This window comes from Triticum urartu, chromosome 3 (assembly GCF_003073215.2).
Source record: "Triticum urartu cultivar G1812 chromosome 3, Tu2.1, whole genome shotgun sequence".
Lineage (NCBI taxonomy): Eukaryota > Viridiplantae > Streptophyta > Magnoliopsida > Poales > Poaceae > Triticum > Triticum urartu.
This window is the reverse complement of record NC_053024.1, coordinates 684,302,330-684,313,900: the sequence shown is the minus strand read 5'-3', so window position 1 is coordinate 684,313,900 and position 11,571 is coordinate 684,302,330. Positions and strand designations below refer to the sequence as shown.

The following is an 11,571-nucleotide window of genomic DNA, read 5'->3' as shown; positions in this document are numbered from 1 at the left end:
GCGTGGAGGACATGAGTCGGGCCTCCAATTACAGTGGGCCACCTCCCTGTGTTTATTTTTCTTTTAAAAAAAGTTCAAACTATTTAAAATATTGTTAGAAATTTTAAAAATGTTACTATTTTATAAATTTGTGAATAAATTTATAAAAAAATTGCGTTCAAAACATGTTCACATCTTCAAACTTGCTTGGAATTTCAAAAAATGTTGCCGTTCTTCAATTTTAATTGGAATTTCAAAAAATGTTCCCGTTTTAAAATTTTATTCACAAATTCAGGAAAAAAATGGTTTCATAAAATGTTCCCTTTAAAAAAAAATCAAAAAATAAAGAAAAATGTTCGCGGTCATAAATTGATTCAATTTTCCCAACAATATTCCCCTTTTCAGAAAAAAATTTTATCAATTAAAAAAATGTTCGCACTTTTCAACATATTTTAGACATTTCAAAAAATATATATACTTTATTCAAGAATGGTTATCTTTTTTTTCACAAAACTATCCACTACCGTTTGCTACAGTATCCACTACGGTACCACATACCGGACGTTTTGCCACAAAAAAAAGTAACGTGTGTGTGCGTTCGGCCGCCAATCTGCCACAGATAGGAGCTACCGTTTACATGGCTCCCCTCTTTGGGCAGCAGAAACAAGAAAACACAGGAAAAACAAATAAAAATTGAAGTGTCCCAGCCCAACACGAACGAGTGTAAAAATATACTAAACTGAATAATGTTGAAATATCCCTTTGACAAAAAAATTGTCATTAAGTCCTGGAATCCCTCCAAATAATCTACCAAAACAATGAAAAAAATATGGAGGATTTATTTTTCAGGAGCAAGCCAATGGCGTCCCATATTTTTATAGAAGGCAACATATTGATTTACAAGAGAGTCCTTGGCAATTGATATGCAATTGGCGTCCCATATTTTTATAGAAGGCAGCATATTGATTTACAAGAGAGCCCTTGGCAATTGCTATGCAATGCCACTGACTACAATAACTGGTGCATGTTTTATAAATTTTGGGAAAACATGACGATTGGATACATATATTAGCCTTTCAGCACTCCTTTGCCCTTTAACGCAGAATAAGGTGAGGGCTCACTGAACAGACTTTCCAAGGAACAGACATAGAAACTGGTGTGCTAATATTTTGTCTAATTCGAACTGCTACCACGTAAGACTTGACTTGGCACAAACAACATCATCATACAGATATTCAGGTCCCAATAGGCAATAGTAACAGTAGTCCTGCAGCACACGAGGCAAGAGGCAGGGTGCTACTAATTAACTTAAAGAGCGCAAAGTAGTACTCATGCACATGCATTTTTTATGTCATGTCCTGAAGAAGTACACATGCATCATTACGGTTGTTGCAAAATTTATTTTAGAGTGCATAGAAATCAAAGAAATGACATAAATGGTCTCAAATGCATAGAAACACTGTTTACCATCCCAAGGATGGATATCTTGGTCCCTCGAGCATGATCATCAGGGTTATAGAGCAGAGGCTGAGGTCCTCTGGCGGCAGATGATATTGTTCATGAGGGAAGAGAAGCTAACTTCGCAGCAGACCATATTGTAAAAACGGTGACACCACTAGCTGCTGGAAGGCATGTTTGGCTATCCACCATACCCGATATTATCCATGTAATTGACGTTATTGAGGTTTGAATAAAGTGTGGTGAAACTCCGAACAAAAAGTGTCCCAGCCCAACAAGAACGCTTAAAAATATATACTTGTACTAAAGTAAATAATGTTGGGATTCCTTTGACACAAAGATGTCATCAAGTCCTTCAATTTCTATGAAAAAAAGTACCAAAATCATGCAAAAATAAGGATTGCAAATTTTGGGGGCAAAATGACAGGATACTATTAGCTGATGGCTCACTGAACAGACTACCAAAGGAACAGAGTTAGAAAAAGAACATAGTGCTAAAGAAGACTTGACCTTGCACAAACAACATCATCATGCAGAAATTCAGGTCCGAATAGTAAAAGTAGTCTTGCAGCACAAGAGGCAAGAGGCAGGGTGCTACTAATTAACTTACAGGGATCTCTTCTGCTTCATAGTAGTACTTGAGATCAAAAGGATCAGCAAACATAAAATCAGAAGCTAGTTGGTGGCAGTGAAGTGGACCTGACACCTTGTCGCGTGGGCTCTTGAAGAGCTGTAGCTTGCAAGCTTTACTCAACCATTTTGCACTGATCAGAGGCTTCAGTTTGGCACTGACATTACCCCCAGACGAGAAACATTCACCGGCCACCACGACAACCATCTGCTCCAGCGCCCGACCTCTCTCCGCAATGAACTTGAGGAAAACAACCTCGCTTCTCGACCCACGGAACTCGTAGAAAAACACCTTCTTCATGCTCTGCACCACACATTTAATGGGGCCGCCCTCCTGCCAGAACTTGATGTTGACCTTGCCAGTAGACTCTTCATCTACGCTGGACTGCAGATGAAATCGACACATACATAGTTCAGAACATATCATGCAGCAGCAGGCCAGCAATCATAGGATTAAGCTGATTCATTTACATTTCTGACTTTCTGACCATGCTAGATATATGGGCACAAACTAGTATTGCAGAACTGTCAATACAGCAAGTGTATCTAGTTAAGTTAACCAATTTTACATGGACATGGAGCGTCTCCAGGTTGGGGAAGCATCTGAGGAAGCCAGGCACTTTCTTGACAGCATTCCGGACACCGAATTGCACCTCCATGGCCAAAATCTGCACACTAGGCACAGTGTTCTCCTTGCTCCCAGCCTGCAATGCACACTAGGAACAGAGAAACCAGTTGAGATCATAAATTGGCATTATTAATTGACACTACACATGCAAATTAGATTAGGGTGGTGTTGCTAACCGCCAACTGTTGCTCTCCTGGCTGAAGATATCCCAGCACACGCAGGTTTGGTGCACGCCCAATCTTGATCTTGGAAGAGAAGCTTGGGGCAGTGTCAGCGAGCTCGCTCTCGGAAAGATTATCCCGCTGGAAGAGCCTCTCCAGGCGAGGGACATTCACCACGTCGATGTCCTCCAAGAAGGTACAGCCCAGCTGAACGCACCGCAGGCTTGGGCTGACAAGGCGGAGGCGCAGTCCGCTCTGGCTCCCGATGATGACGAGGAACTCCAGAACGGGGCTTCTTTCAAGCATGAATGCTAGATCACGGTCCTCCATGACAGTCATGCAGAGGCCGAGCTCTAGGAGGTTGGGGAATCTGGCGCCGCGCGGCACGGCGGCGGTGTCCGGCAGTCTCCAGACGCCGAGATAGAGGCGGGTGAGGGAGGCGCAGCGGAAGATCGTGGCGGGGAGGCGCAGGTCAATCGGCCAAGGGCGGTTGACAAAGACGAGCTCTTGGACTCCCTTGGCGAGGATGGTGTCGAGCCAGCGCGACATCTCGCCACGATGCTCCTCCATGGTGGTGCGGGTGAGGTGGAGGCAGCGGAAGGGCCCCGGGTGCGCCGCGAGGACGCGGGACACCGCGGCAGTGACGGCGCGGGGAGAGGGAGCACCGATGATGAACTGCCCGCGCGCGCCGCCGTCCGGAAGCAGGTGGCTGTCGACGAGAGTGAGGGGCACCGAGCGCCAGAGGGGGCGCCAGCGCGAGGAGAGGGCGGCGGTGCGCGCGGCGTCCTTGGCGGGGAGGCGGGAGATGATGTCGCGGAGGACCACATCGGGGAGGCGGCTGATGCGGTCGACGCCGTCGGGGACCCACGACGCGCCGGCGAGCGAGAGGGGTGCGGTGGGGGAGACGGGCGGGACCGGGAGGTAGTGGTACACGAAGTAGAGCAGCAGGTTTGTGCCGACGTCCAGCGTCTCGGGGTCCGCGCCGTCGCGCTCCAAGCCGGCGAGCATGTCGCTCCTGCTGACGCCGATCATCGGGTCCATGGCCGCCGGTGGAGGGGAAAAGGGGGCGACGGCGGCGAGGGTTTGGTCCGTGGTGGAGTGGGGACGAGAAATGGGGGGCGAGCCGCTTCGGAGGGTTCGCCTGGGCCAAATGTCGGAAGCAGCTAGCTTCTTGGCCCATGAAACAGCATCTGTCACGCCCGTGTGGAACGTTGGCTTTTCTATCCACTAGCGGACCACGCCCGTGTCGTCCTCCCGCGGGAGACCCGGGCGAAAACCTAGCCGTCGGGGAAACCCCTCCTCTCCAGCCTTCCCTCCCCTCGCCGCCGCCGGCAGGCGCTGCCGGGCAAAGCCCGCGCGGCGTCGGTGGCGGCGGGGCCCTTCTTTTTCCGCCTCCCGCGAGGTCTAAGCAGCGCGGGGTGCTCAGCCAAGGTGAGGGGTCGCGGGCGGAGCGGCGAGCGGGCGCGGCCGGAGGCGCGCAACTGGGCGCGGCGGACGCGGCCTGAGGCGCGTGGCTGGACACGGCGGGCGCGGCCTGAGGCGCGTGTCTGGGCGCGGCAGGACGCAGGAGGGCGCAGTGCGGTCGCGGCCGACGGATCCGGGACAGTGCATGCGCGAGGTGCGCAGGCGGCGCTCCTAGCACGGTGTGGCTGCGTGCAGGGCGGAGGATGCGCGCGAACGGCACCCCCAGCGCAGATCTGCTGGTGGTGGCCTTGCAGGCTCCGTCGGCCCCTGTGGTGTGCGTGCGCCCCTCGGTGGCCCAGCGGACGGGCGGCCAGTTCTCGCCGTGTACAAGGTGAGCCTGGAGTGAATCTGCGCGAGGTAGCTTGGTGCAGAGGTGCGTGAGGTGGCTCCGGATCTGCCGGAGACGTGAGATCCACAGGCGGCAGGGCCCAATCTGGGTTTCTGCGGGCCTGCGGCGGCGGGGGTCCTGGCTGCGTGCTGCGCAGGGCCGAGATGTGGTGCTGTGCTCGCCGTTGTGGAGGGGGTTGGCCGGATTGGCTGGCCGAGTCATGGGTTGGGGTGGGCCTGGCTGCCGGCGGAAGTCGAACTTCGGTTGCGACCGAAGTCATCGATGACGGCGCCTACGCGTACCGTTCCCTTGTCGAAGGCATCGATGTTGTAGTCCTCCCACCCTTTTCCCACATGCCATGGGGAAACCCTAGATCCGGCCTTTCGGATCGGACGATGGCAACGCTACCGGCTTTGCTCAGTTCCGTATTTCCTCTTGGGGACATCGTCTTGGTGGTGGACTCGGTCAGAGAGACTCAGGGATTGCGGAGGTGGTCGACGGCGGCTAGCATGACTTCTCCGTGGAAGCAGCAGAAGCATCCTCCATATGCAAGCTTCGCCAGGCGAGTTATGTCAACCAACCTTGTGGGATCAAGGCGGCATATGTTTGCTCTACCAGACATAGCGTTCCTCCTCGGTGCCGTCGAGATTCGCGGAGATGCTTGTGGCAGCCCGGATTGATACGGCGGTTTCGGTGTGTACTCTGGTAGCGGCGAGACGCTCGAGTGCCCGGCGGGACGTGTTGTGGAGTGTTGGCCTTCTGGCGTATTGTATATGTTGTGATGCTTTAGGCCTAGTCTAGCTAGGTGTTGTTTAAGGTTTTTGTCCGGTTTTCCTTGATAAACCGAGCAACCTTTTTTCTCTTCTTTTTTGGCACTTACCTTTGCGGTGAATTTCTCCTTTGGGGTGTTCTTGTTATACCTCCTTCTGATCAATGAATTTGGCAGCTCTCCTGCCAACATTCAAAAAAAAAACAGCATCTGTCACCCACAATTGTGTATTTTTTTTCTGAAACAGAACCGGTTCAATTTGGATGACTTTTTCCATAATGAAATGATGATCCAGTTTGGCTCAATTTTTTTTTATGAAGTTTTCATTTTGCAGTTTTCCATTACATCTCGTATTAGAGAAAACTGAGGCGCAATCAGCCAATGTATACACAAACAAGTGAAGTGACATCCCTCTTAACCCTTACTAGATCATCGATGGCACGCGTTGCCGTGCCCGTCTATTTTTTCAATGGAATGATATAATTTCTATAAATATATAGTCATAAAACATAGTGGCAGAAAAACATTGAAGTTACATTTGTATATTGGACGACCGTAAAAGATTCAAATAATGCAATGGTGGGAGAGGACTGAGTTTGTTAAACTTGGGTCTTAGCTTGAATTTGGTTCAACTTTAGGTCTTACACATGAGGGGATTGGATCTGGAGTTTTGAGACATTGCTCGATATTCCTTTTGGTAATTGATCATTATCAAGGCAGCATCATAGATGATTTCCCCTAATATTGTAAGAAGCTGCCTCATTGAAAGCGCAACGCATACATAGGATAACAGTGGTCAATGCATAGCCATAACTTTGGATAATTCAGCCCTATAAAGGGGCATTCTATATAGACTATAGTAATAGAGCATAAAATAGTATTCTTTATGATTTGGTAGTTATCAAAAACACAAAGTAGGCGTACATAGGAGACTGGTTATGAGTATAAGCACTGGCAATTTAGCCTTTCCTGTAGGAGATGAGACTAATAGGCAACAGAAAAAGTTGTAATTCAGCTACATTGAATTTCTCTCTTGAGATCACCAGTTCAACTTTTCACGACCAATGGGACGTTTCACAATCATTTGTGCCAAACAACATGGAGAGCCAACGACCTTAGTTAGGCTATCAGCATACAATTGGACAATTTGCCTTCTAAGATGGAATAACCAACACAAAATTGTAGCAACTAAACATCATAATAAATTAATATATTCAATGAGAAAAATTTCGTGTAGCTAGCAAAATTTCCTTTTTAATATCTACAAACATCGCCGCATATTGAGATTTATCTTCTAGGTGTACCACTTCGATACATTATCAGTTGCGCACTTTAAAAAAACATCAGAATAAAACAGTATTTCTCTCCATCAACTTGTATTGTGCTCCTTTGTTAGCAATCAAGAATTCGATGTTCTCTCATGCTTTTGGTTGTTTAAAAAACATCATAATAAAATAGTATTTGGGTGTTTAAGAATGTAGGTAAAACTAAGGGGCTCCCTTCCTTCTGAAACAGTGAATTCGTCTTCTCTCAGGAGCTGCCGAGAAAGGAATGTATGGTTATTCGATCTACAACGATGACGATAGAAGTATTTGTTACATAAGTACTGACATTACTGCAAATGGCTGGTACCAAGTAAATACTAACCATCAGTATGCTTTTGCATCTCATTTATGTCTTAATAATTGTTCAAATCATTTTTTTCACCATTAACAACTTTTCCAAGTGCTGCATGTGGAAGCTGATGGAGCATCACGTCCATTATAGAAAAACTGTGCAAAAAAGCATGACAGAGCATTAAGAAACCCTTGCGTATATAGCATCGTGCTTAGTTCATACTTATTCCAAATTTAGTTTCACAATTTAAATTGTAATCTGCCTATGCCCGTGTTTAAAAAAAATGTACTTAACTATAAAAAATTCTTCTAGGACATAGTACTATTTTCAACCACTGAACTACCCAAATAGTGATATTTTAGGCTTGTAGATATTAGATATAGTTCCAATGATGTTTAATAGTAAATAAATAAGGATTACTTACACTTGATTATGCACGGCCAACAGGAAGATAACATATATATCATGCTTTGTCGCTGCAGCAAATAGAAATCTAACTGGCATCAACAGATCTAAAGAAGCCCACTTGAACATGAAAGTCTTTTCAAATACCTAGATAATAGATAAATGCATCAACAAAAGATTGTAAGGTATGGTCATGACAATAGTTGGCAAAAGGACATGCGTAGATTAAAATTAAAACTCTGTTCTTTTACGGCAACCTATTGTTCTGCAATTAGCAAACCACAAGAAGACAATCAATTGCCATCTAATGGTAGAGAACTGCACTGTAGCAGGGATGTGTCAGATGAACAAACCTTGAGCTCCCAAGATTTGAACTTGCCTGGCTCTTCCCCCTGCAGCCCCTCTCTGTTCACCAAGCGACCTGTTGAATAGTTCTCTGTTACTGACATTCAGTGAAAAAACAAAAGATATCAAATAATATACTTGCTGAGATTGTATTCAGGATGCACAAGGTACATGATATAACCAGCTAGAAGATTTAATTTACAATAAGCAAAGAACCTTTGAGTGATTGAAACAAATTTCAAACTTGTATAATAATCCGACATTAAAGTATTCAAATTATTCCTTATTTCTTTACTCAAATCAACATGTTGGTGAGATACCATCCAAATCATCAGAGGAATCAGGAATGCAGATCGCAGAGGACAGCTGATGAGAGGTGAGATTACCTTAATGCTTGGGGAAGACGAGGACAGAGGAGAGGAGGAGCAGTAGCAGCAAACTTGGGCCGGAGGACGTCGCAGTCGGCGAGCTTGGGGGCGGGGGCACCGGGTGCTCCTCCTCGTTGCTGGGGGAGGGGAGGCAAGCGGGAGGAGGGGCCGCGCCGAGGTCGGAGGCGGAGGCGAACCCTGGCCACCACGGCCACGAGTGGGTGCGGCAAGGAGTAACGGCGACGGCAAAGAGGAAACGTCGCCCATCTGCTACGGGCGGGATCCTGTCGATCGCCGGATCTCGTGCGCGTCGCACCGGATCGAGGCTGGATGCCTCGCCTCGGGTCGATCCCTCCAGCAGCGGATCAATGGCAAGCCTCGCCTGAGATTGATCCCCACTTGCGCCGCAATCCCTCGGGAGGCTCGAGATGGGATGGAGGAAGACCGCCCGCGTCGCTCCTTCGATGGATCGAGCCCACGCGGTAGAATGGGCTGGCCGACGGGCCCAGTGCACAAGAAGCCTTCGTTTCGGCCTCTGGAGCAGCAGCCCACAGGACAGATGGGCCAGGTTGCGGGTCAGATCGCTCTACACACTAAATCTGACGGCCAGGAACGTTCAAATCACGAAAACGGACGGCCGTAAACGCTAATCGCTGAGAGAGCTCGATTTAGGCTCAGTTTTACTGTCCTTAATGTGTAAAATTTTCTGTTAAATACTCAGCCAACAAAGGATTTTCCTTTAAAATTTGCTTTTAAAAATGATGCCTACATGTGGTTCACATGTTTTGGGAGTTTTCTCTATGAGTTGGAGGTACCATGAGGAGTAGGCGCGTCACCTTTACTACATCATTATGACTTGTCAAGTTTGCAAATACTAATGGTTTTACACCCGCCAAACCACCCATGTCACGCGATTGCTCGGCTAAATAGAGTCAGTGTGGAGAACACGCACATGCCGAAGGAAACAAGCCAAAGACATAAACTTAATCCCCGGGTCTAAAAGTTGAAGGGCTAAGGGCGACAGCGGAGGCGCAGATCTTAGAGAAGATCACAAAACAAAGCAGTGGAGCCTGTGGCCTTAGCAAGAGGCATCCACTCTTGCAGAAGATCAACCATTTTTAATAGGCAATCAACAAGGCAGTTAGGAAACATTTTTCAATAGTAAATTTATTCTTAGTAGTCTAGAAAGCCCAAGATAATAAAGAAACAAAGGCAGGCCAAAATAACTGACGTAACTTAGCCATACTACCTTGTAAGTAGGTATATAACCCGTCAAAATTATTCGGGTTCTAGCTAACATTCATCCACGATCAAACACAACACCAACCCAACTTAGCAAAGACCCTTGTAAGTTGTAACGAGAGGAGGAACAACCATGCATTAACTTGAGAGAGAGAGAGAGGGGGGGGGGGGGTTTAACATAAAAGGAGCCAGAAGGAGTATGGGGCCAGGACAGGCGGTCCGGGGTCGGCGAGAGGGACAAAAAAATAGCAGTGAGCTCCTGCATTTTGGCCAGCTCTGCAGGTGGCAACTCGCCTGAAACCTAGATCCTAGTTCCTGGCCGCAAGCTCGAGATGGGGTTTGAGTGATCCGAGAAATACGGAAAAAAATCGGGAAGGAGTGGCAAAACGGGGCATCCCCATGCCACCAATTGAGCCTAAAACGCACCATAGAGCCACATCCAACATAAACTTTAATCAAACCATGAAATTCCTCACACACTTTAGCCCGAGATTTTCGGAATTGTGAGCCTCCATTGGGATTGGAATTGAGAGGGTTCGAGGCGGGGATGTATTTGGCTTACATCAGGTTTCCATAATGACTCGTAAGAGATGGTTTCTATCAAAGGCGAGTATCTTGCCACCACAAGTACATCACAGGCAGGGGCGGACGAGAAACACTTTTGGCCTATGGTAAATGATTTGAATGGGATAATTTTGGCATATATCGAGATGATGTTTATATTCATAAATTAAAAAGATGAAATCTCGGGAATTGAGTAGGGAGTGTGCCTCACTCAGGTCAACATTGGTTTGTCCTTATCAGTAGGTGGTCTTTGTCGTTCTATATGTGGAATGGACACACCGCATGGCCCTAACCCCGTTATGGGGAATGCCAAATGCTGAATTTTGTAGCCATATACTCTAAGCAATGAGCAGGACACATCACAAAATATAGACAACAAAATGACATTATTGCTTTGCATTCATCATTTCACAACTCATTTGCGGCACAAACCACAAACATAATATCAATAACATTTCACATCTAACGTAGCTGTCAATTTAACATCAACGAATTAACACAAAGGTGTACATAAGACTGAAACTTTAAAGTGAAGCTAATTTTTGTTGAATAACATTTGGGGTACTATATTCTCATAACTAGATAATACCCCGCGCGTTGCTGCGAGGCATTTGTGTAGGACACCATTAGTAGGTTAACTTGTACCTTATTATTTTTCTAAGCGTGGAAGCATGAGGCATGTCAAATGAAAGGCAAGTACTGTCAAATGAAAACCAAATACTGACTAATAATTATTAGTAACTATTATTATTATACAATAAAAATTCCCATAGGATTTTCATGTCTGGCAAACATGTGGAACTACAGCCGTAATTTGGCCAATAGAGAGCAACTAATCTTCATACAATATCATCAGATATAACTATATACAACAAATGGACATATGAAGGTTCTGGTAGCCTTAAACACTACATGTACATGCATGCTTGACAGATCTACATGCATCCTTACTTTAAGCTTTTTCTTAAGGTTCTGCTAGCCTTAAAAGCTATATACATCGTGCAAAAAAATATGCACTTGACAGCTCCCTTGCTCCAAGCTTTCTCTGACAGCAGAGGCGGACCATGAAAAAAAATTAAGGTGGGGCGAAGTCTCACTAGAATTTTTTTATGCGAATCAAAGGAGTCAATACATACTAACAATGCTCACTACAAACCAATAACCAAATACAATAAAAATGTAGACACAGGCAGTGGCAGTGCCCTACCCTCCTTCTGAAAATCTTTCTTAATTTTACCATTAAGCCAGCCATCAGACATCTTGCTGCGCAACTAAGTCTTGATGATTTTCATTGATGAGAAGGCTCTTTTAACTGTTGCCGTCGCTACCGGGAGTAGCAATGCCAACTCAGTGAGACGATAAACAGCGGGAAACATAACATGCTTTCAAGTTCAACCATCTTTGTAGCTAGGCTTGCAATATCATGACAAGCTCTAAAGTCTTCAATTCTTCTCATATGGATAATGAATAGCCCTAGGTTATCAACTATATGGTCACGTTCATAATCTGAGAAATCCTCATGATAAATCTCTGTGAGTCTAGCAAGCTTATGCACATTGAATTTAAGGCTTCAAGCTGCTGTTAAATTTTGTTACAAATCTGCTTTAAGCTAC

The 11,571-nt window shown here is 46.2% G+C and overlaps 1 protein-coding gene and 1 long non-coding RNA gene across 3 annotated transcripts; both read right to left on the bottom strand.

Annotated features, from left to right (window-relative positions):
- Nucleotides 1–1,699: 1,699 nt before the first annotated feature.
- Nucleotides 1,700–4,024, bottom strand: LOC125549127 (F-box/FBD/LRR-repeat protein At1g13570-like). The gene is made up of 3 exons (XM_048712610.1): nucleotides 2,872–4,024; nucleotides 2,637–2,783; nucleotides 1,700–2,452 (listed from the first exon to the last, which is right to left on the bottom strand). The coding sequence occupies exons 1-3, from the start codon at nucleotides 3,895–3,897 to the stop codon at nucleotides 2,039–2,041; spliced, it is 1,587 nt and encodes a 528-aa protein (XP_048568567.1). The 5' UTR covers nucleotides 3,898–4,024; the 3' UTR covers nucleotides 1,700–2,038.
- A 2,736-nt stretch (nucleotides 4,025–6,760) lies between these two features.
- LOC125549126 lies at nucleotides 6,761–8,590 on the bottom strand. 2 transcript variants are annotated; one of them, XR_007301261.1, is made up of 5 exons: nucleotides 8,171–8,590; nucleotides 7,793–7,860; nucleotides 7,459–7,586; nucleotides 7,065–7,189; nucleotides 6,761–6,954 (listed from the first exon to the last, which is right to left on the bottom strand). It is a non-coding gene; the product is annotated as an uncharacterized LOC125549126 (long non-coding RNA). The 2 variants fall into 2 exon arrangements; XR_007301260.1 differs by having other exon boundaries at nucleotides 6,761–7,189; nucleotides 8,171–8,589.
- Between the last annotated feature and the right edge of the window lie 2,981 nt (nucleotides 8,591–11,571).

Excerpts from the sequence above, each read along its gene's own strand:
- LOC125549127 (XM_048712610.1), bottom strand. The coding sequence starts at position 3,897 with ATGGACCCGATGATCGGCGTCAGCAGGAGCGACATGCTCGCCGGCTTG. Across the intron at positions 2,784-2,871 it reads CAGGAGAGCAACAGTTGGCG|TGTGCATTGCAGGCTGGGAG; the intron begins GTTAGCAACACC and ends CTCTGTTCCTAG. Across the intron at positions 2,453-2,636 it reads TGGAGACGCTCCATGTCCAT|TCCAGCGTAGATGAAGAGTC; the intron begins GTAAAATTGGTT and ends TTTCATCTGCAG.